Raw genomic sequence first — 24,953 nt, forward strand, 5'->3', positions numbered from 1 at the left:
CCAGAAATTTCTTCAAACAACTTTTTGGGTCAAGAAAAGTCGAAAAGGAGGCCCGGAAACTGCTTTTTAGGGACATTGGCAACAGCTCCACAAGCTGTATCAGGAAAGGTGAACCGTTTTCCAAGAGATTCTAGAGGCCCCTGAAGCTGACTGCGCAAACACCACCACCAAGGCAAGGCAGGAGCATAGGGGCCTAGCTTCTGCGCTTAACCTTGGAGACCCCAGGATCAGATCCAAGAGCAAACTAGGTGTTCAGCACTCCACACATTCCTCCTTGTCATCCAGAAAATGATTCCTAAACCTGTAGGTTCCGGTAGAACCGCTTGGCTCTGGGTCTGGGCCAGTGTGCCCCGCCCGCAGGACGGCCGGATTCTTATTTCTACACTCACCCACTTTCTAAAACCAAACCCGAGAGGAAGGGCACGGCTCTGGGTGGGGATGCCCTGAAATATTCGAGACTAAGAGCATTCCTGCTTGCAGGGACGTTTACAATAGGACTGTCCCTGGGGACGGGCGAGGTTCGTCTGTCAGCAGAGTAGAGTGGGAAGGGTGTGTGACCGGCCGCTGTGTGTGTGTGTGTGTGTGTGTGTGTGTGTGTTGGGGCGGGGTGGGGTGGGGTGGGGGGCAGGAAGGGAGGAGCCGGTGGGGAGAGCGGCTGCCTGCCCTCCAGGCTCCTCCCGCTCCGGGGCGCCTCCGCCCTTTGCACCCGCCCCGCGTACAAAGACTCCCGGCCCTCAGCGAGCTCCTCTCCGCTGTGTGTCCAGTTCTTCCAACCACTGCTGCGCCTCGGGGCCCAGGTGAGTCTCTCACCCCTCACCTGCCCAGGGGAACCCCATACCTGGCTCGATCGGAACTCCAGCTCGGCTTTGGGAAGTGTTGTGCCCCGTGGGCCTGGGTGGGGCCACCCTCCTACTTGCAGACACCCCCAGACCCGCTGGGGCGGAGGCGTCGCTTGTCTGCAGCTACCCCACCCTGGCGTTGGGGCCGCTGTTCCTTTGACCTCTCCCTTTGGCGTACTATTCTTCACTCTCGCCTTTCTTACTTTGCAACAGTCTTAAGAGTTAACTAGAGCTAGCCAGACCTCAGTCCAGCCTCTCCACAGCAGGGCTGCCGGAACCAATCTGGGCCAGGGAGGACTAGCGGCTTGGCAGCTGGAGGATTCCCTTCCTAAAGGGCCCTGCTCCGCTAGGTGCTCTGCCCCAGTGCAAGTTGCAGGTTGGTGGGGAAGGATCTCAGGGCGAAGGCAAGGCCTTCTGTTTGTTGTCTTCATGAAGAAGTTCTGGGGTGAGAGGGAGTGAGGCTATTTTTCTCTAGCAAGTTTCTTGCTATTGAATTAAAGAAAGGGACCCGGCAGGAGGTGGAGTGAGAGCAGGCTTGGTGAGCAATCTTCAGGCCCAAATTGATTTGATATGATGCTGCTTGGCCACAGGATTGACCTCTTTTCCGGACCTTCCTGGGAGGTCTCCTGAGAACTATTGCGAGATTGGTAAGGCAAACAGAAAAGTAACAGATCGGCAAAGAGCCTCAGGCCAAATACTGAAATTCGCTAACCTACCTCCTGTCAACCTCCCACCCCACCCCAGGGAAGCTAGATTCTGCAGGGTGGGGTTAGCACGAAGGGTTCCAGGATTCGCCTAGTGATCTGAGACCTGTGACTCAGCTGTGAGACCATGGGTGTGGCCTGGCTGGTCGATACTCTGTGGATGCTTGGACAGAACACTCCCTGAAGGAAAAGAGGAACTGTGCCATCTTCCAGGGCAGTTTCCAAGAGGAAGTGAGTCACACTCACTGGCCACCAACCTGAAGGAGGGATTTCTTGATTGAGCTGCCTGGGAGGGCAGTTGCTAGACTGGCAATGCCGTTGACGGTTACCACCAGGTTGCTGCCCCATGGCGGCAGGCCTCAGTTTCACTGGGCTTTGCTTCTCCGCTTGAGAGGTTTGCAGTGGAAACAAACACCCTGTCAGACAGCTTGGCCTTCAGTGGCTTTCAGCAAACTCCAAACGATAGTGCCAGGAGTTGTGCAGGGATGAGTTTGTGTGACTTCCTGAGATTTCATTACCCTAGTCTTCCCCCCACAGATTCCTAGCAATGTCTATTTAGTCTCCTTTCTACATGGTTAAAGAGGATGCTTCTGACAGCCAAAGAGGATTTTCTTCATGGTAGCCTTTGATCCAGCTCTTGGAGCCTGCATTTCAGTTCACGGGAGGTTTTGGTCTGCTTGGCGTTATTTGGCTTCACTCGGATTTCTGTGTGATCTGTTTCCTGTCTTTTCCCAGGACCCAGCATGAGATGAGCCCTTGTCCTCCTATGCCTGGCCTCTGGCCAGCTTCTGAGCAGTCACCCCAGTGTGGTCAGTCCCTGGGCTGGGTGGTGCTGAGGATGCCTCCCTGATTTTGAGAGAGAGAGAGAGAGAGAGAGAGAGAGAGAGAGAGAGAGAGAGAGAGAGAGAGAGAGAGAGAGAGAGAGATTTCAAGCACTAAACTGTTACGCTGTTATGCCCTTGGATACAGTCCATCCATTTAAACATAGCTAAGGGAAACAATGGGATTCTTTCAGAATTATAAAATATGTTCACAGTGCTGGGAAAAGCTGGACTAAAGTATGGGCTCTGTCTTTAGCTTCCCATTTCCTCAGGCCTGGCAGCTTAGGAATCATACAGCAAAAGCAAAAGCGAGTAGCAGGCTTAGCATGTGTGAGGCGCTAATTCTTCAGAGGGAGGGAGGGAGGGAGGGAGGGAGGGAGGGAGGGAGGGAGGGAGGGAGGGAGGGAGGGAGGAACTTGCTTTTAAAGACAATGTTCAGGACTTTCTACCTCTCCAATTAAATAATCCCTACTGTTGCTGTAGTTGTAGTTGGTTTTGGCTGAATCATGACCGCTCCTGGTGGAAAAGTGGGTGTTTTTGGTTGGGTTAGAGTGTAGGTTTCTCAGTTCTTTCTTCCTACTGGATTGCTTCTGGAACTTTCTTTTGCAGATCATGTCTATAGTAAGCAAGTTTTGTTTGATGAGAGAGCCTGAGCCAAAATCCATTATTTTAAACTCACTCCTCCAAATACACTTTAAGGGTCAGATTCAAAAATGCTTTCTGGATTCAATTAAAGAAAAAGCAAAGAAAGGGTTCTTCAAACTCCCCTAAACAAATGAACAGAAACTCTAAATGTTTTTAAATAATGAATGTTTATGTTCCCTGACACCATAATTAATTCTGCGTGGCTCCCTTCCCCCTAAAAAAGCATGAGATGGACAAAATACATATGAACAAAGTAAATCAGGCCTCCAGCTTCTGAGATTTATAGCCTAGACCTGGGCATAGGTCCAGGGCAGACATTTGGGATTGCTCAGGAAGAAGGACTCCTCTCCTGCCTTCTGGGCCTCCCAGAAAGACCAAGGGAGAGAATGAGAACATTGTTGGCTCCTAAGCTTGTAAGTGAGGTGTGCAAGGTAGGTATTGGTGTAAGGGCTACAAAAAACCAGAGTTGTTTTCTGCAGAGAGACGCTTGAGACCTGTTGCTCAGGCTAACATGTGAGGGGCACAAGTAGACATCTGAACAAAAGGGTTCAAGGGAAGGTGAGTGGGCCCAGAGGCAGGTGGGTCCATCCCTGGAAGGCGTGAGGCAGTGGAAGGCTTGATGAATGAAAACAAGAGAAAGCACAGGCAGGAGTGAGAAGCCCGGCCTGACCAGACCTGCTTAGCAGGACAGGCATCCCCCCTCCCCCCCTCCCCCCAGTCGTGTCTGGAATGTGCTGTGTACTGTGCCATGCTGTTCTTAGGTGAGCCCTGTTGAGGCCCCTTTCTCCGCCCTTCCCAGAACCCATCTGCTTTAGCTGCTGAACTCTGAGCTGCCAAACTGTCAGCTATCTATGGATAATCTCATCTGTATCTCAGCTACTTTGAGCCATCCGTTTTACAATGGTAATTAATCATCTCTCAGTTAAAAGAGAGTAATATGTGGTTCTTGATCAAGGCAGCTGTAGGGCTAAGGCAGACAACAGCACCGGATTGTGTATACCAGGTATGGGATGGGGTGTCAGGGACACGGAACAGATTCCTCTGCCTCTCAGACCGAGTCCCAAGGCCCTTGTGACATAGTGTTACCCAACCAGAAGGGGAAGACGTGCCCTGTCCGGAGTGGAGTTTGTGGGGTGTTAGGTGGAGTGGCCGTGCCAGATTCAGGTTCCTGGAAAGCTTCACTCTAGTAGCGCACTACGGAGTTGGGGTGAGCCCGGCGGTGCGGTGCCAGCCCCACCCAGAAAAGGACAGTTCATAGCTCTTGGGACTGCCCCTGTCATACCTGGATCCTTTGCCTCCCTTCAAACTTTCTCCAGGACAATTCCTTGTGTGTAGCGCTGGTCAGGGCTCTCTGGGATCACGGGCATCTCTTGTGAATTTCAACTCAGTTTCACTTTGTGGCCATCCCCCATCTCTGTGTTCTTACTGCAGGACTCTCGAACAAGCAGGGAGTCAGTTGGCTGCTCTGTTCACCCGTGTGGGAAATAAAACAGCTAGGGGGAACCAGGGAGGAAGGACCAAAGGGCAGATATGAAGCTTTAGGGAGGAACTTTGCCACTTCATAACCAGCTGGGTAAGGAAGGAGTGGACTGACCTCAGACCCAAGCACCCTCTCCTGGCTAAGGTAGCCTGACCTCCCCCTCTTGAAGAGGACATTCAAGTGAGGCCAGGGCTTCCTTGGCTTACCACTTGCCTTTCTGGGGAGTACTAAGTTGACCTACTTTTCTGCTTGAGGGAACCCCTAGCCTGCCTGTTACTCTTTCTTCTCTAGGTCTGAAATACACTTCCTGGTGTCTGGCTCCTTTCCTGGGTTGTACAAGGGCTGAGGTGGCATCCCATGTCTTTTAGGTGACTTGCTCAGTTCAGTTCTCTTCGATTCCTGCACTTCCAGATCAATCCAGGCAAAGCAGACTCCCTGGGAGCCCTTTGCCACCACCAGAAACCCATATCCGGGAGTGGGGAGATGGGGCAGATCCGAGCAGCGTAGGAAGGGAGGAGAAAGGAGTGGCTCTTCGGGTACACTTTGACATGTCACCTTGTTGCTGTCCAAGTCATGCAGATGAATCATGCCAGGTCCTGGCTGACAGTGCTCTCAGAAGTGGCATTTTCTGTAGCTGGCTTTTGCACTGTATTAGAGACAAAGAGGTAGAAATTATAATCCTTAAACTAACTTTTCAATGCTAGTGTTCAGCACTACACCTCTGGCTTTGTGAAAGATAATACTCAGGGCCAGGCCTAGTGGCACAGGCCTGCAAGACCAGCTACTCAGGAGGTAGAGGCAGGAGGATCTCAAGTTAAGGCCACCCTAGTCCACTTAGTGGGACCCTGTGTCAGAATAAAAAGTGGAAGAGAGCTAGGGGATATGGGTCATTGATAAGGAGATGTGCAGGGCCTGAGGGAGGTTCTAGGGTTCAGTGCTTGTGTGTGTGTTGGGGTGGCTTACAGAATTTGGGGATCTGTCCTGAACAGGCATCTGTCAGCAGCAGGAATCAGACCAAAGCACATCCCAAGTTCCTGTTGTTGCTCTTCAGCGGGGGAAGTGCCAACCTCTCCCTCTATCTTAACTCAAAACTATGTGTGGACACTGAGCTCCATTAGGAACTGGGTCCTGGCGAAACGTTTGCCCAAGTTCATTGTACCAGAACACAGTGACCTAATGCTTCCTTTCCTCTCTTTAAACTCTTCACGGGGAAAGGCCTGTACTCTTTCACCATACCCTCTTTCACTACAGAGTGTGAGGAAAACACTCTATAGAGTCCTGCTGAAAATGGACCCAGCTCCCGGAGGAGCCTGCATGCACTCTTACCTATTCCTCCTCTGCTGAACTGGACAATGAACTTTGCAAAGCTTGTACTCAGGCAGGAAAGCTGCATCTCCTGCCAGAGAACAAGTCCAGAGTGCTAGGAGAGTATACATTTCCAGCAGACGCGTCCATCTGGAAGCACGCTTCTAACCTCTGGAATCAGATTGGTCCAGGTTCCTACGTCATGCCTGGAGGGATGAAGTTTCTGTGTTAACCAAGTTGGACCTGTGGCTTGTTGGTGTTCACCCATGTCTAAGAGTCATATTTTCAGCGCCAAGGGAAATAAGGAAACACCTTCTTTCATTTAGCATTTTGCAGCTGAAAGGAAGATCTCTTGTCTTGCTTTTCCAGAAAATTAAACGTTTGTATCTTGATTAGGAGCTCTGCAGAATAGCTGACAGCCAGGCAAATCCCACGTTCTGAGGTCCAATCCCTGAAGTGTCTGTTGCCACCAGCAGAAGACCCTAAGACTGATTGAATTTTATTGGGAAAAAAACCCATCTATTTTATCATTTCCAATTGCCCCTGCAGACTTTCAGTACATGTGGCTTCAACGTTGATGCAGACTGTGTCATTGTGCCCTTTGGCAGGTTTCCACAGACCTCTCCAAGATGCCTTCTCAGATGGAGCACGCCATGGAGACCATGATGCTCACATTCCACAGATTTGCAGGGGACAAAGACTACTTGACAAAGGAGGACCTGAGAGTGCTCATGGAAAGGGAGTTCCCTGGGTTTCTGGAAGTAAGTGCTGAAAGTCTCGGAACCAGACGTAAAAGTCAAAGTGCCCTTCCCTTGTTCTCCCATCCCTTCCCTATAGGGCCACTACTTGGAAATGTTTCATCTGTTTACTTAGTAGACAGTGTTAGGGATAGCACAGGGGCAGCGGAGTGGAGAAGACTCCGCCCCTGCCCTCAGTCTGCGGGTGGAAATATCCACACCCACTGGAACAACATGAGGAAAAAGTCTTTCCACGGGGTGTAATGGATAAAGGATGCTGCTCCTCAGGGCTATAGAACTCATGACAGAGGCTCCACATTCCCATCACCTGCCGCTTGAAACAACTTGAATCTCCTTTGTGTGTGGGTGTGAGCTGCAGGTTGACCCAGAGCCTCATTTCTACAAAGCCTGGGCTCTACGGGAGAACTCTGTTGTACTCAAATCCTCTTAAATCCACAGGGACAAAAGAAAAATTTCTTCTTTTTCCAGCACTAACCCATAAAGGGATCATGTTAATTGTTGGCACAAAATGTCACTCTAGAAATCCCGCTTTTTACAATGAAAATGTCAACTTAGGACCCTAGAAGCACAGGCTAGGTTTGAACTCACTTTGATCAGACTGAACAACCTCTGAAGACTAGGAATCTTCAGATATGCCACTCAAGACAGTGAGTCCACTAGGCGTAATTGTCCTTCAATTTTGTAGGTCCTCAGGAGAAAGAAGTTGAATTTAATGCTCACCTAAGACAAATACACCTGATACAATAGCAGACTGTGGTACAATCCCATCTTTTTCTGAAAATAAAGGATAGTTCTTTATTGTTAATGTTCAATAGTGCATTCATCTCTGAAGGGTAAAGGAAGTGATGGTAAAGGCTGGATCCGGCCTCTTGTCATGGGTCTGATAGATAGCACATTACCTAAGGACCTGACTCTTGCGGTAATAAGCACAGGGCTTTGCAGGAGACTGCTTTTACAGATCGTCAGTATTGGTTAAGTGACCCAGCCCCTCCCTCTGCACTGCAATCGCCCCAGTGCTATCTCAGTGAGCTAGAGTATACAGTTCCTCTGTGGCGTAGGCACCATGCTGCAGTTCCGGACAAGGGCTCAGACGATCTAGCTGTGGGTTGCTCCCACTCTCTAGTCCTCGTTCTCTCCTCTCTGAAATGAGAGCACTGAACATACTTATTCGCATACCCACTTTTAACTTGTTGTAATCCTTCTAGACTAGCATAAAATTCAGGAGCAAAATGTACTCATTGTAAGTCAGCCCATCACATCAACGGAGGCATTCTCGATGCTAAAACACCCATTAATCGTGTGTGACATACCACACAGACCCTTTCGTACTCAAGGCTTTGTGACATGAGAAACATAGAGTGTTAGAGTGTTTGCAACGGGGTGTGCTCCACACAGTGGAATAGTTTATTCCAGGCACAGACAGGGTCGTCATTCTAGACATGTACTCACGGCATTAACAGAGCATTTTGTTTCTAAAGTAGATGGCTTATGTCATTCAAATTTCACTCATTCTGACCACAGCCAGGAAGCAGGCGGTGAGGCCAGAATTAGCTACATAGAGAAGGGTTTCAGTTGATTGCTCACGGGAGGAGTTCGCAGCCTCCAGTAGACAATGTGACTCCTTTACCATAGGAGATCTCTGGTGCAGTTTGTAAGCATCTAGCATGCTTAAAATATTGCACGTCAGTTTCCCCACTAATTCTGCAGTCATTGGAATGCATAAGTACTTTGTGTCTAATGCATCAGAGGTTATTTCCCTCTCTGAGATAGCATGGACCTATAGGAGTAACCACACTTTTGCACTTCTAACCATTGTGGCAGCATAGATAGTCAAACTAATCACCATTAAAACAAGATGAAAGTGAAGGCATCTGCCTGTCTCTTCCTGCCCCACACAGAGCATTAATGCTCTGCACTGAGTTTATGATTCTGTCATACAAATTCATTTGTGTGTGTGTGTGTGTGTGTGTGTGTGTGTGTGTGTGTAAAGGTCAAAGTTTGATGTTAGGTATCTTTCCTCAATATTCTTTGCCTTATTTTTTTTTAACATTTGTTTGTTTTTTTTTTTCTATGCGTCTCTGTGTGTACCATGGCATGCATGTGGAGGTCAGAGAAAAACTTGGGGAAGTAGGCTACAGGGGTCTAGCTTAGGTCATCAGTCATAGGGAAAGTCCCCTTACCCACTGAGGTATCTCACAGGCCTCTCACATTGTTTTGAAATAAGGTCTCTCACTGACCCTGGATCTGGTCCATTTGGCTAGACTAGCTGGTCAGTAAGCCTTGAGAGTCTTTCTGTTTCTGCCTCCCTGTTTCTGAAATTCCGAGAGTGCACTGCTGTGCATTGCTGTGCACTGCTGTGCACTGCTGCGCCAGCTTTTCATGGGGGCTACAGATCCAAACTCAGGCTCTCGTGCTGGCGCCTACCTTCCCAGCCACACACACTTGTTTTGCAACTTGTCGGATGAATGACATCATTGTTATACCAATGACGAGAATAAGGTGGCATGGGTGTACCAACTCAAAGAGTGGTAGGAGGGCCAGGAGTAGCTCACTGGCGGGGCACGTACCTAGCATATGGAGACCCTGGTTCTAGTCCATGAAGAATGGGAGTCATCCTAGAGAGGGCACTCACACCCAGACTCTTCTATTCATAGTTGATATGTGAAGACAAACTAAACTGTGTGATGGACTCTGGCTACACAGCTAATAAGATAGACAGGATGGCTCCCTTGCTGGGTCCCAGCCACGCGAAGGGAAGAAGAGCTCGCTGCATCTGCTCTAAAGCTAAAACCCAGCGTCCTCATCAGCACCTGCTTAGAACAGATACCAGAGGGACCTGAAACTTACCCTCTGAATGATCTGAGTGGCTTCTGCATGAAGAGTTCCCCTTATAAGTATCTGACCATGGTATCAGTAATGAAAATTTGCTTAAAAAAAAAAAAATCTAAGTGTGAAGTAGAAAATGGCAAGTGTGGTTCTTAGGCAGAATCTAAATATGTCGTTACTAAAAGTGGATTCCCAAGACAAACAAAAACATGCTGAGGAGTTACGAAGGTCACTGAGGACCTAAGACAAGAGCTTGAATACTTGTCAACAGTTTGGATCGGGTACGATGTAGTCATCTCCGTCATTAACTGATACTGTTTTCCTTTGTTCATTTCTTATTTATTTATTTATGTTTATTTATTTATAGAATCAAAAGGACCCCCTGGCTGTGGACAAAATAATGAAGGACCTGGACCAGTGCCGAGACGGCAAAGTCGGCTTCCAGAGCTTTCTGTCGCTGGTTGCAGGGCTCATCATCGCGTGCAATGACTATTTTGTAGTACACATGAAGCAGAAGGGAAAGAAGTAGGCCCAGTGGTGCCCTGGTATTTCCTCCTTGATGCGTTTCTCCCCGAGGAATCGGCCTCACTGCTTCTCCAGAGCCGATCAGGGCCCTTAGGAAAGTGCAGATACCATCCAACTCCAATTCGACAAGCAGGGAAAGCAAAGGGAATTCAGCGACAGAGAAGCTTGTGATTTTTATATTGTTTTCACCCTTCTGCCCTCAATAAAGACAGTCCCTTTTTTTTAGTTCTGAATTTGAGGTGGTGTGTTTGTTGCGTCCTCTGAAATGCTTACTCCCTGCTTCTTTGGCTCGTGAAGAGTCAGCATAGCCTCTGGCAGCCAGCACACAACAGGGCTTTCTTCACAGAACCAGCAAAGTGAGAACACACTCCATTCAGGCTTGGAGCCTGACTTTTTTATTTGCTCGTGAAGCTATGATCAAAGTTCAAACTGTTACAAGAGGGCTCTTCAAGAACATATTCTACTTCTATAATTCCTTAGCAAAGTCTTCCCCAGTTAAATGAGTGCTTTTATAGCCAGCACCTTGGATGACTGAAATATCTGAACCCATTTTCTCATTGCAAAACTACAGCAAAATATAGGGCCAAAATAAGCCCATCAAAAAATGAGCCAAAATAGGAAGGGATATAATATGAAACTTTAGTGATAAAATGCCAACAACAGTGATCTGGTTAATTCCTAGATGTCAAGAAATATGCTAGACATGACACAGATACATTGCATGGATTTTGAATGAAACTCAGTTCAGTTAATTAGGTCAGCAACAATGAAAACACAACAATTTTTTTGAAACAGGTCACACATTTCCAGACTGGCCTCAATTGTGTTATTTGAAGTGTTAAGTAGCTGAGAGTGACCTTGAACTTCTGATCCTCCTTGCCCCACCCCTCTCTTTTTTCTAAATGCTGAGATTGTAGGCACACACCACCATGCCCAGAAAAAAAGTTATTTTTAGGATTGGACACATCAATGCTATTCCAGGGGAAAGTTCCAGAGTTCAGTACAAACGCATCGACCATAAAGACAAGAGTAAAACTGCAACCATTTTGTCCCCATCTTGAGGTAAATAAGGAATGAAAAATCATAGCTTTGCAACTATAGGATTGTGTCAGCAGGCTTACCAAGACATTGATTAAAGGGAGGAGTGGAGATGGCCAGCTAAAGAATTTAGACTGACCCCAGAAATGGCTCCCCAAATCCATGTTCTAGAGCTGGACCACCATGTTTCTCCTGGATCAGGAAGCTGCCTACTGAACAGACAAGCCATTGTTACACCTGGCAACTCCAGGATCTTATAGCCCGTGGCACAGTCCACGGACGACAGATGCTTATTGCCCTACCTCCATCCTGTTCCACAGCCAAGCCCCAAACAACAAAGTTCCAACTTCAAGGGAGTCTGAAAAAGAGTTTGATCATTATCAGACTGCACACCTGCGCTGACATGCAGATCCATCCTGTCTGTCACAGTGTAAGAAAGAAGATCTAATGTAATAGTTGATCAAAGTGCCTTGAGTCCACTTAGGTCTAGCTACGGCTAAAAACTAATGTTTGCTAGTCTAGATACCCCTACCTAAACTAGAAATTTAGAGTAAAAAATTATTTTACTTTATTTACTAATTTATTTACATCCCAAACTCCAGTTTCCTATACCACCTCCCCTCCCAGTCCCTCGTCCTATCTCTCCTCCCTCATCTGCTCCTCGGTTTCTCTTCAGAAAAGGGCAGACCTCCCAAGGATATCAATAAGCCATAGCATTCAAGTTGCCGTGAGACTAGGCACCTCTATTACTGGCTAGACAAGGCAACCCAGCAGGAGTAAAGGGTTCGAAAAGCCAACAAAAGAGTCAGAGCCCTTGCTTCCGCTGTTAGGAATCCCCCAAGAAGGCCAAGCTACACAACTATGTGCAGAGGGCCAAACATTAGGCCAAGCTCAGGGAATTCTGCTGTAGAGGGAGAGGAAGGATTGCCAGAGCCAGAGGAGTCAAGGACACTACAAGAAAACCCTCAGAATCAACTAACTTGGGCTCATAGTGGCTCACAGAGACTCAATCGATGACCAGGGAGCCTGGACAGATTAAAAAATTATTAATGATCAAGCTTGCCTAACAATCTGCAAGCATGACAAATTCATGCCTCTAACAAGTTTTAAAATAAATAGATGTAAAACATAGAGATAAACCCAGCGCGGACTTTGTCGAGAAAAAGACAAATGTAAGGGGCAGATACTAATAATATTGCACACTCCTGATTGCTCAGACTGAGAAACATGGGGGAGGGACCTGTATTCGGGATTTGAGAACTGGTCTTTGCACTCCTGTGGAAAATCCCACTAGTTTATTTCTATTGAAGGCACCCAGTGCTTCAGGGTTGTAAAATAAATGAGCTCTGAGTCTCCAGCGCTCATTACAAGGTGGGTGGGTTGGCGCCCGACGGGTGGGGGGGGCTGTCTTCGTTCCTCATAATAATGAGCACTTTTTAAAAATATTTATTTATTTTTATTCTCTCTTTGTGACCGGTTTGCCAGGATATATTTCTGTATAAAATGTGTATGCTCCTGGATGTTGAGAGAAGGCATCAGATCTAGAACTAGAATTATAGATGGTTATGAGCTGACATGTGCATGTTGGGAACTGAACCAGGGTCATCTAGAACATCAAGTACTCTTAGCCACTGAGCCATCTCTCCACCCCAATGACTCCTAAATTGAAAAGAACTTCCAAGGTGGAGATTAGAGAAACAATGGCCTTGAGGAGAAGAAACCCTAAAAAGTAAGGTCTTCGATGGCCACAGAGATTAGAGAAACCAACTCACCCGTCCTAGTGGAGAAAGGCTCTCTCTTCCACGGGAATGTGTGCCAGTACAGACATATCACTCCGGTTTTCCTGCCTCTTGCGGGAGCTTCTTTTAGTGAGCATGGTTAATGATGGATCCACAGATGGGAAGGTAAAATTAACACAAGATGGTGAGCGTGTTCCCTGATACCCCAACCCGTGAAAACATGCACACTGCCAAGGGTGTCCTACGTTTTGACATTGTAACATGAAATTGCTGTCATCTACAGTTCATACTCAAGAATGGTGCAGTGATGGTTTTAAAAAGTCACAAAAATTCGTCAGTGTTTGTAATGTAGTGTTAGGCTGCACCCATGATCCTCCTCGGCTGCGTGTGGCCCACGACTGGATACCCCTGCCAGGGACGACTTTTTCCTCACAACAGAACAAGAACTACCCCAGCAGGAGGAAGAGGTCAGCGGGAGGAGAGGAATCCTAACATCTGCTCTTCACAATGGGTGTGTACACCTGGGGGATCAGGGTGTTCTTCCTAGCAGATTCCCCAGACTCTGGCACTCAGAAAAGTTCCTGTTGCCATGGAATCTGTGTTCAGGATGGGTGTGCCCATGTGTATTGAGGGGAGGGCTGCAACACCTTCCTCGCTTCACCCCATTGGTCAACATGTTTACTGGGAAGGAAAGTAAGGAGCGGCATTGAAGGTGTGGAATCCTACGTGGCTGTTTGTGCCAACCCAAACAGAGTTCCCACAATCTGACCTGCTGCAACAGCCGGCTAAGCCTTGCAGCTTGCAGCCTAAACCGCTCCCCGAGGGGAAAGCTGTAATTCCGCCAAACCCCAAGAAGAGGAACTAGCTGGAAAATTCCACTCATTCTACTCCATGACTGAGTTGTAGATTGGATCCCATTCTCTCCACACCCAGAGTGAAGGCAGAACAGATAGCAGTGTAGAAAGTCCTTTTCAAATGCGTCGGAGAGCTGATCCTGTAAACCAGTCAACTAATGTTCTCTCTCAGACGCGCTCCCTTGTGTACCCTTTGAACACCAGTCAACAATCTGCGAGTCAGTCTTTTCCCCCCTAGTCTGGAATACTGAGGACAAGGTTGTAACCTTCACTTTCAAACTGACTAATACTTTATCCAGCTCTTAACCCCAGAGAGAAAGCAGAGGATAGAAATGTACACACTTGGCACTATGTGAGCGATACGAGGCAAAGATCTGTGGCAGAGGCAAGAAAATACCACAGCAGCTGTACAGGATTGTGATCAGATAGAGCAAACAAAATGTTTACCAGCATCCAGCAGAAACTGGCAAAGATGACATGTGATGGGTATCCTGCCACTGTTGACAGGAATATAATCTATATACAGCCTTTAATCATGCAAAAGTTTGAAAAAATGGGATCTTGAATACTGTGGCCCTTAGGTGCATTTTCTTTGATCCAGTATTTTTAATTTGGTGTTTCTATCTTAATAAAGTGAGCAAACACACAAAATTTATAGACAAAGATATTTGATCCAGCACAACTTAAAATAGGCACAACCTGATTTATGGTGAAGCAACTTTATGTAACTATACATAGAACAGTGAAAACCATGATTTTGAAAATATTAAATGAAATGGAGACATGTCTATATCAAGAAAAGAAGGCTGCAAAATTAGTATATAATAGAATTTCTTTAATTTAAAAAGTGTGTGCTTATTCTTGCATATGCATACATGAACAGCAAAAACTAGAGGAAGCTCATCTACCTAGGTTTTGTTTCCAGGGTTGTAGTTGCTGGAGGAGGGAATTGTTGTTGTTATGCCCAGTCTATGGGGACCCCAAAAGACCACCAGGGAGACTAACTCGCTGAAATGTAAAAGCAAGATTTATTGTGTGTACAATTACAAGCCGGCAGGAACCTCATCAGTGCAGCAGCGAGATGTGGTATCCCGCCCTTCTAGAGGGCATTATTTAAAAGCAAAAACCAGAAAAGTTACATTAGCAGGGTGTGGGGTGATGGGTTCAATCCTGATTGGCTCATGTCTATGGACTTTTCAGAAATTTTATTTTTGAACCTCACCTGTTGCTTGTCAAATTTTCTTATTGGCTGACCTTCGGGTGGGGACATTCTGTGGTTATCTAGTACTCTCTAGATGGTTACCCTGTTACTTTTGCCCCTAGCCATTTCTGAGGACTGAAGTGTTTTACGGGAAATAGCTTACATAAGACTCAAGATGGAGGTGGAAGACAAAATGGACGAACTTTGGTTCTTCAGTCATATCCATAAATGTGCTTGGTGTTATTTTAATTTTCTTTCTATATATTCTGCTATGTCATCTAACTTTTCTGCAATAATTCTACTTTTCCAACACGGAAAGCAAAAGTTCCAAATAATGAATTTTGAACACTACATGTTGCAGTCATAATTTTTATATGCCTGAAATTTCAACACTCTGTGGGGGGGGGCATGAAAGTAAGAGGATTGCTATGAGTTCAAGGTCAGCCTGAATATGTGGTGAAGCCCTGTCTCCAAAATAAACGAACAACTGCTGGAGCTTGGTGTGGTTGGCACAGGCCTGTCATCTCAGCACTAGGGGAGGTAGAGCAAGAGGATCAGGAGTTCAAAACCATCCTTGCCTATAGATGTGGACCATTGCCAATCTCACCTATAGAATCTGCTTTATGCAGCCCCGCCTTAAACAAGTGTATTGTATTTATTGACAAGCAACTATATATCAGAACCTGCCTGTACTACTTCCTAAGTGTCATCTTATTTTGTCCTCACCATGATCCTGCCAAAATATCATTATGAGAACTTCAGCAAAGATGAAACGTGACAAGCTCTCCGACCCACAGTGTCAATGTTTGGAACTCGATATTTTGTTTCTTTTCTTGTATTCAGCAGCTGTCTCAAAGTGTGATTTCTGTAAACCAACAGACAGGAGTTCTTTCAAAGGAGTCAGAGGGGTTGGGTAGGTGAGGCTAGTCAGAGGACAGTCAGCAGAAGATCGAAAGTTCTCTCTCTCTCTCTCTCTCTCTCTCTCTCTCTCTCTCTCTCTCTCTCCCTCCCTCCCTCCCTCCCTCCCTCCCTCCCTCCCTCCCTCTCTCTCTCTCTCTCTCTCTCTCTCTCTCTCTCTCTCTCTCTCTCTCTCAGGTTAGAAATCTGGGCAGCAGCTAACAGTTACTGTGTTCACCTGGTTCTAGAATTGGTTTCACAAGTATCAACTTGTTTGCTCCTTTCAGCACTGGTGGGGTAGCTGCTGTGCTGTTTTTGCTTTTCAGGTGATTTGAGCAAAGGCTGAGCTGATTGGTGATGAACGAGGATTGGATTCAGACAGTCTAAGGTTTTAGTCGCTCCTCTTTGGTCTCCAGACAGAGCAGGAGGAACAAAGGAATTCATAGGCTAGCAAGTACTCAGGAGGGCACAGTGTGACTGGCTGAAGGAGAATGTATTCATATGGCAGGTGTGCAGAGTCAGGCTAGGAGGGGGTGATGGTCTGCAAGAAAATGGCCCCCAAAGAAAGTGGCACTATTAGGAGGTGTGGCCTTGTTAGAGGAAGTGTGGCACTGTAGGGGCAGGCCTTGATGTCTCTTTTGCTCAAGAGTCATCCCTCAGTGTGACAGTCAGTGGACCTCTTGTTGCCTCCAAGATGTAGGACTCTTAGCTCTAGCACAATTAGGGGAAGCTAATCTAGATAAGCCATGACAGATTTAAGATGGAAAAACTCGAGAAGATAGAACCATGGGGTCTGTGTGAAAAATACCCCAGACTATGAAACATACACTCTTTTTTATTTTATTTTATTTTATTTTATTTTTTTGAGACAGTTTCTTTGTGTATCAGCTCTGCCTGTCCTGGAGCTCGCTCTGTAGACCAGGCTGGTCTCAAACTCACAGAGATCCCCCTGCCTCTGGCTCCAAAGTGCTGGTATTAAAGGTGTGCACCACCACCACCCCACCCAACACTCATCTTTTTTTTTTATCAAGACCTGCCGATTGGCCTGCAAAGTAGCCTGTCCACTGGACTGTAGCTACTAAACAGTATTTTTAACATGTGAATGTGAGCAAAAATCTGAAAGAGGCTGTGTCAAAGTGGAACTGGTCACATCAGCAATGAGTTTTCTTAAATGCTGTGGCATCACCCTGTCGGTGGGGTAGAAAATCATTTCCATTAGGCCCTGAACAGGGAGCTTGGAGAGGAGGTCAGTGTAAAACCGTATTTGCCTTGATATTCAGAGCCACACAGGATAAGCAGTCCTGTGGCGCCTGCTGCCTTCTGACCTCTGTGGCGCCACCCTTTGACCTCTTTTAATCTTGTCCGTCACAGCCTAGTGAGCAGCAGAGTGCTTAGTCTCCAGTCTGCTGTTCTCGAAGAGACAGCTGAGTCAGCTTTGAGTGTTGCTCTATGATGGGCCACTATGGTATGCTGGGGTGAGTCAGTCTTGTCCTTCTGAAACTCTTATGGATGGGATTGACATTTCCAACCAATGGTAAGTTTGAAGCAGCACAGAACACAGATGATGTGAGCCCCACCTTACAAGTTTCCAGTGTGGTGGAGCAGGAGGCAAGTGTTTCAAAACAGCAATACTCAATAGTATGTAACACACAGAAACACCATGGGACGTGGTAAATATGGGTGTTAGCTCTGAGAGTTGGGATAAGATGGATGGATTTCTGTGGAAGAGCAAACAAATGAAGGAATCAGTTCTGGTGAGGACTGAGCTCTATTAGAAAAGGGGTGGGCATAGGTTTGAGTTGTACCTACAATGTGTAAGTGAGGGAGGTACCCACAGTTGAAGTGACATGGGAAAGGCCAGGTTCATGATACATCTTTGGAAACAACCGAGGAAGAGCTACACGTGTAGAAAGGTCTTCAAGACAAGTGTGAATGAAAAAACAGTTGATTTATTTGTGTCTGTCTATTAAACAACCACTCGAGGGAAATGACAGTGGGGAACATACATGCTTAATTATTTTGACGTGCAAAAAAGAAATCTCCAGAGGAATGTAGACGAAACTGTGAGAAATGAGTGTCCCCCCAAAGAAGCCATGTAACTGGTATGAGAGCGAGCAGGGGAGAACTTCCGTGTTCTCTTCATTAGAATTTGAATCCAAGTCTGTAAGAAATGAATAAAATTACAGTTTTAAAAACAATTCACAGCTTTTGTATAATTTAAATATTAAGTATAATTGCATTCTTTGAAAATTTAATACATATATTCAATAAAACATGAACATATCAGTTCCCATTTACATTTTCTCCCTTCAGCTCCACTCATATTCCTCCCAACACAGCCCTCTTCCAACTTCATGTCTTCTTAAAAAAAAAACCTTATCATTCCAATTAGTACGTCCATATGTGTGTGGGCGTGATGCCCTCTGCTAGAGCATGGGAACCTATCGGTGGCCACACTCTCTAAACAGGATGATTCTCCCACCAGCTATTAACTCGCCAAGGATTCCTCAGTAAGAGGCAGGGCCTGGAGAGTATCTCCCCATCTGTGTGAGAATTTGGGGAGGCTGACCTTGTCCAGGGCGTATATAGATAGCCACAGCTATTTGAGTCCGTGAGTCCAATCACTGTACCATGTCCAGGAGATGGCATTTCACTCCTCCTTATCTTCCAGCTTAGGTCCTTTCAGCCTCCTCTCCCTCCTCCATGTCCCCAAGCCTTAGGGCTGAGCATTCAGTCTCATATTCTCAGTGCTTTGACAAGGTTGGCATCTTTACATTGACTGCTATCCACCGCAAAAGGAAGTTTCTCTTGGAGCTGGTGAGATGGCTTGGTGGTTAAGAACATGTGTTGCTTTTGCTAAGGACTGGGTTTGATTCCCAGCACCCACGTGGAGGATCAGAGCCACCTGTAACTTCAGTCCTAGGGAATCCCATTCCTTCCTTTGGTTCTCCCCAGGCACCCGGCAATGTACACAGTGCACACACATATGCAGCCAAAACACTTTTACATGTACACTAATAAAATAAATAAATCTCTCTCTTTTTTAAAGAAGCCTCTCTGGCCAAGGGTTAGAGCAGCTATGAGTGTATATATAACTATTTAGAAGGCGCTTGACAGTAAGAGCATTTAACAAAATACCAGTGACAGATTCCTACCCTAGAGCCTGTGATCTTCACAAGAACTCTCCTGCCCTCAGTGAACATGTGCTTGTGAATTAGTTCAATAGTTATTGGCTTAAGTGTGTGTAGTGATTAAACAAACAAGTCTAGGCGAGAGTACTGAAGCCAGGGTGTGGGTGAGGAAGACACGAAATACCCCATCGCCAGGTCCCTGAGTCTATGCTCTGCCCAGCATGGTCAAGGAGCTGAGTGAGGAACTGGCAGCGCCAATCCAAGTTACATCTTGAAGAAGGAGCACTTTTCTAGATCACCCTCTTTACCTGATGAGGTCATTTGAGACAGATTTCTATTAAAACAGAGCTTGTGTGCAAAACATGGGCCTCCAAATAAAATGCCCTCCTGGAGGGGTTTTCTTTTGTCTGCACTCCCTGGCTACCCCACGTAAAACACACACACACACACACAAAGATGTTCACAGGAGAGAGAAAAAGATAGATGAGAGATAAATAGATAGATAGATACATACATACATAGATACATACATAGATAGATGATAGATAGATAGATGATAGATACATAGATACATACATACATACAGATAGATAGATGATAAGATGATAGATAGATAGATACATAGATGGATAGATAGATAGATAGATAGATAGATAGATAGATAGATAGATAGATACATAGATTACTACTTTGGTGGTGGCCAAGCCCACCTCATGTGGATCACCTGCACACTGCAGCAAACTTCTAGCGTCTCCTCCATCTCCTCTGCCCCCATAGGCTCTTGACTACCTTACCAGAATTCTTCTTCCCAGGCGCTGACTTCTCTTTCTACTCAGGTATGCCCCTGTTTCACCTTAGGACATAAAGTTAACCCTGTCTTAAGCCAATCAGAAAACAATAGAGGATGATACCCTAAGTCCTCTGCTGGCCTCTGTACATGTGCACACTGCACACCCACCCATTTGCATACATGCGTGTAAAACACACACACACACACACACACACAATTTATTGCCCACATTCAGCAAGCCAGCTGCACTCCTTAGCTATTAGCACACTCCTTCTCATTCCCAAAAGAAGAGCTGAGTATTTTTTACTATTCCCACACCTCTGATGGAGAAATTGAGCTGCAAGAAGTTATGATCTCTGACCAAGGTCATATAATTTTTTTTGAGCAGAAGAGCTATAATCCAAATCGAGTTCCAAATCCAAATTCTATGCCTTCAGCCAAATAAACTACTTAATAGATCAGGAAATTGGAAAATCAGCAACTAGTCATTTTCCAAATCAGAGACCGTTGAGACATCACAGTATAATAATGATTCAGAAACCCAGACTTAGGAGCCAGGCTTTCTGGGTAGCTTTCTGGTAGCTGCACAGCCCTGAACAAAGTACTTAGCTTCTCTGCGCCTTTTTTGTTTTGTTTTACTTTTTAAGACAGAGTTTCTCTGGGTAGCCCTGGCTGTCCTGGAACTAGCTCTTGTAGACCAGGCTGACCTCAAACTCACAGAGAAACGCCTGCCTCTGCTTCCCAAGTGCTGCGATTAAAGGCGTGCACCACCACCGCCCAACTTCTGTGCTTCTTTTTTATTTCCTCTGTAAATGGCGAGAACAGAACTTCCTTGGAAAGGTTGACCTAGGATTGTGTCATTAGTCCTCTAGTACCTGGAACAATGGTTGGCACTATGTGAATATCCGCTACGGTTGGTCCTGCAACTCTTTCTAAGTTTAGGTTCAAATGATTGAAGGAAGAAAGACAAAATCCTGGGAAGCAAGTTAGGTGCCAGGAACTATTACAAAGCATAATAACCCAAGCTCCAACCCAGCAGGTCCCTTCCTGTCTCCTAGTGACATAACAATGCTTTGTTGGCAAGGCAAAGGCTTTGGAGTCAGGGAGACTTAATTTCAAATTCTTGCTCCATCACCTTTTCTGTGGCCTCTGGCAAGATTCTTGACCCCTTGGAGCTTCCGCTTTCTCGTTTGTAACGCAGACAGTAGTAGCCACGTGGCGCCTTGTTGAGAGGAGGACATGGTGACCCTGTAGGATGTGTCACGTACAGAGGAAGAACACGGCTGTTCGCTCTCGTCAGACCTTTGGTACAGAGCTGGTCAAACATTAACGAAGGGCAGACTTTCTGCTTGCTCTGCACCAAACGGCGCCATGTGCTGGCTCTGACAGAAGCTCTTTGCTACTGGCTTATCAAGTCATAAATCGAGGACTCAAGAACATCTCAGTCACTTTCAGAACACTTGCTGCAGAGAACTTGAACTCTAAGAATACTGCAGGCAAGGAAGTGTTGATTTTGGGTCAGGCCCAGGTTCTCCAGTGAGAGCGCGTTTGCTCTCCATTCAATCAGACATCTACACAGCGTCCTCAACAGGTGTTTTTATTTTTCATTTATTTGTCTTTAACTAATCTGGCCATCCACAATGTCCATTCTTGTTGGCCATTTCCTGTTTTAAAACACTGTTCCTTGGGTTCCCTGACATCTCAAGCTGCTGATTTTCCTCCTGGCCTCCCAGTTTTGTTCTAATTCTTCCTGTTAGTATGTCCCTTTCTTCCTTATGTGCTGTCTTCCTCAATGACAATACGTGGGCCCTCTTTTCTTCCCACCTTGAATCCATTCCGGGGTGGATCTGCGAAATCCCATCTGAGCATAAGACAGTCCTCTCGCCCATTCCACAGGCCTCTCCCAGTCACCATGGACACACTGCTCCCCTTTGCCCCCTACCTCTTTAGACAGGTGGGCAAGCACACCTCAGAGTTCAGGGACACTCACACGGGCTTGCAGAAAGGAAATTATAATAACTCTCAAGTCAGCTTCCTGTTTGTTTCATCCCGTCCCAATCTATCTTGTTCATTGGGCCAAACTGAACTTTCAGAAATGCATACTTGAATATGTTGCAATGGATCCTGCATGTCCTCAGGATAAAGCTGGTCTTCCAGAAGAGGCCACCAGCGCTTGCCCTCATGTCTGCACAAGCTATCACCCGTCCTCTGCTCCCTTGCACAGTGACTTTCTGTGCTGCTCTGCCTGAGGAATTCTCTCAGGAGCTGGAGGCAACCCAACAGTGCCAGAAAGCGAAGCTCCAGGAGCAACCCCAAATAGCAAGGGTAAGAGTGTGGGACCCACACTCCCATTTCTCAGCTCAGCTTCACTGCTTAGAGGCCTGTTCTACACAGCCACTTGGTGACTGAGCTCCCAGTCGTTGGAGGAGCAATCTGCTACTATGGACTTTATGGGCTTTCTTCCTTTCCTGTCTTATTTCTCCAACTCTTCATTATTGCATTTATTGAGAATTACCTTGCAAATAAACCACCTGAACCAGGCAGTGACACAGCCCTTGATCCTGGGAGGTTGAAACAGTGGGATTATTTGATCCAGGAATTCAATGACAGACTAGGCAACATATTGAGACCCTGTCTAAGATAAAACATACATATAGATTAACAAATTGGCTAATAAAAATTTAAACCCTTGGCCCAGTTCCTTCTTGGAGATCCCCCACTCTGAGACTGTCTCCTAGATACAGTCTAGAAGTCCTTCCATCATCCGGCTCCAGAGTCTTTTCTCAGCATCATCCTTGCGTTCACCAACCTGCAGTCTATCCCACGGTCCACAGAACTTCTCTTAGCTCCTCATGGTCTCCTTCCTCGGGGACTTTGCCCACATTCTTTCTAGGGCACTATCCATTACCATCATCTGATTGATTCAAACCCGAATCATCCACTTAAATATCACCCCTGGGCTGGGTTCCTAGCTCAGTGGTACATTAAGTAGTTCCAGGGAGTGGAGGCAGAGCATGAACTGACCCCAGGGTCCTACCCTCAGGACTGATGAAAGAAGACATTCTGAACCCCAGGTGCCAGTTCCATGCCCCATGTATCTGCTCTAAGAGTATCCTGTTGTTTTCTGAAATATATAGAGCTTCTGCTAAAATGTCTTTAGTTATCTGTTTCTACCAGTACGGTGCAAATTTCAGACCATCTCTCTGATGCTCATCACGGCACCAGCGAAACCCTACCACATTTCCAGGTACAGTGTAAAGTTTTGCAAACAGACCTGGCACACGTCCAGCACCAGAAGTGTTTCACGTAAATGCAAAGAACCAGTCCCATGCTCAGACGAGTTACAAATAACATAGCAGCTGAACCGGAAAGACATGGTTCAGAGGGGCATGAGATGCTGTAACCCACTTCCTTCCAATACCCACCCCCCGAGTCACTCTGTGAACACAGACCTCCAACTCAAGAAAGTACACAAAAGCTTTCAACAAAAATTGTCTTTGAAGAGGCATCACTGTCAAAATAATTCATGATTTTGAACTGATCTACAAGTAGGCTTGATAATCGAGCAACAAATTCCCAAAGTCTACTAACGAGTTCTACAGTTTGGCAACAGAAGAGGCAGGCTGCATGTGACTGAGCAGGGCAACCAACCACCACGTCAAAGAGCGCAATCCGGGTGTGACAGCTTGCCTTCCAGAGGTGACTGCCAGTCAGAAGTGGTGGGGGAGGTCATGAGTGGGGACAAGAAGAAAGAGAAAGCCTATATGTACATATTGTTCTCACTCGGTTTGCTCTTGACCCTTCCTTCCATTTACTTGCCTCTGCTGAGAACGGGTAACCCCACTTGGACGCAAGATGTCTGTATTATCAGGGCATCAGATTCCCAACAGCACAATAGTGTGAAAGGGAAGCCTTGATCATCAGCCCCCTCTGCCACCTCTGCCACCCTGACAGATTTGACTTCACTTCTTGGAACCCATGTCACCTGGTGAGAATTAGGTTTTTATGAGGATAGCCACAGGCCTTATTCTGATGTTCCCCAAGGACGCTCTGTGCCTTCCAGTCAGTGCACATGCCATGCCTCCCTGATTAGGTTAGTCCTTCCCCCTGCTTCCTTCTTCAGGCCACCCCTGCTGTTTGTATATGCACCGATTCTCACCCGTGTCGATGCTACACAGTTGCTCACTTATGCGTCTGTCTTACCTGGTGGTCTGTGAACAACTTAAATACAGGATCACCACTGTGTTTTCATGGCCTTACATGGCATTCAAGGTGTGCTGGGAGCTCAGCAAACATGTGACAACAGGATTAGTGGGCATGCTCGTGTGGGAAGGAGTCACACACAAAGCCCGGTGAACCTTGAATGGTGACATTCTTCTGTTGCTCATGGAAGCCAGCAGATAATATTTCTAAGCCAAATGTATGCCTCCAGGGCATCTAATTTCAGTGTACTTGGTGATTAGAAAAATCATGTGCAATTTCATTTAAATTCATTTAGGGATATGGTAAGTTCTCATTTCTACTGAACGTTTTACTTACGTTCAGGAGGTCAAAGCAAACATGCACAAGGAAGAGCAGGCGGCAGTAAGTTAGTGTCCTAAGAGAAACCAATACAAGTCGGGACCAGTCGGAACAATTTCTAGAGATTAGAGAATTTAGAGAAATTAGTTTCTCTTTTACTTCATCTTTATAACAAGAAACAGGTTTAAAAACTAGGAAAACTAGGTAAGATGGTTTTATTTTTTAAAAATCTTTGTAGCAGGAAAGTTTTTAATATTCATGCTTTTTCAATTAAAATATCAATGCTTTTACCAAAAAATAAACATTTTTAAATACTGGGAAACAATAACTTAATATAGCCTTTTTTTTTAAAGCTTGACTTAAAATCAAGCTTTGACTTAAATCAAGCCTCCTTATTTCAAAGCTTAACTTTACCTATAAATTCTTCATGACCCTATCCTGTTTACCAATCAGGAGTACCCTGGAAAATAGTGAGTATTAACTATAATAGATGCCAGCAACTATGCTAAATGCTCTGTGTGCCAACTTACTTACTCCCTCTCAAATCCTTATCCAGAAGGTGCTGTAGAAAGATTTTAGCCTGCCAGGAACCTAAACCTCTTGATAGGTTTGTTCCAGATGCCCGAGTCTGGGAATCCACACGCAGGTACTGACCAGCTCAGCCATCTCCCCAGCCCCTTCCTTTCTTTGTCATGCCAGCCCTCCGTCTTTCCTCTCTTTCTTTCTTTCTGATTGTTTGTTTGTTTTTTGTTTGTGTGGGTGTTTTGCCTGCATATGTATCTGTGCATGCAGTGCCCTCGGAGGCCAGAAGAGGGCTTTGGATTCCTTGGGTCTTGAGTTATGGACAGTTAAAAGGGGCCATGTGGGTGCTGGGAATCA

General features: G+C 46.1%; 1 protein-coding gene and 1 long non-coding RNA gene across 3 annotated transcripts; one reads left to right on the top strand and one right to left on the bottom strand.

The window, feature by feature from the left end:
* The first annotated feature begins 675 nt into the window (after positions 1-675).
* On the top strand, positions 676-10,136 carry S100a10 (S100 calcium binding protein A10). 2 transcript variants are annotated; one of them, XM_038312112.1, is made up of 3 exons: positions 676-797; positions 6,403-6,555; positions 9,746-10,136. In XM_038312112.1, the coding sequence occupies exons 2-3, from the start codon at positions 6,424-6,426 to the stop codon at positions 9,905-9,907; spliced, it is 294 nt and encodes a 97-aa protein (XP_038168040.1). In that variant the 5' UTR covers positions 676-797; positions 6,403-6,423; the 3' UTR covers positions 9,908-10,136. The 2 variants fall into 2 exon arrangements, with proteins under 2 accessions (XP_038168040.1, XP_038168041.1); XM_038312113.1 differs by having other exon boundaries at positions 722-797; positions 6,344-6,555.
* Positions 10,137-17,561: 7,425 nt separating this feature from the next.
* LOC119801333 lies at positions 17,562-20,817 on the bottom strand. Its single transcript, XR_005283170.1, has 2 exons — positions 20,689-20,817; positions 17,562-17,793 (listed from the first exon to the last, which is right to left on the bottom strand). It is a non-coding gene; the product is annotated as an uncharacterized LOC119801333 (long non-coding RNA).
* Positions 20,818-24,953: the final 4,136 nt, after the last annotated feature.

Source organism: Arvicola amphibius, chromosome 14 (genome assembly GCF_903992535.2).
Source record: "Arvicola amphibius chromosome 14, mArvAmp1.2, whole genome shotgun sequence".
Taxonomy (NCBI): Eukaryota; Metazoa; Chordata; class Mammalia; order Rodentia; family Cricetidae; genus Arvicola; species Arvicola amphibius.

Coding starts and splice junctions, on each gene's coding strand:
- S100a10 (XM_038312112.1), top strand. CDS start 6,424: ATGCCTTCTCAGATGGAGCACGCCATGGAGACCATGATGCTCACATTC. Junction 6,556..9,745: donor AGTTCCCTGGGTTTCTGGAA/GTAAGTGCTGAA, acceptor ATTTATTTATAG/AATCAAAAGGACCCCCTGGC.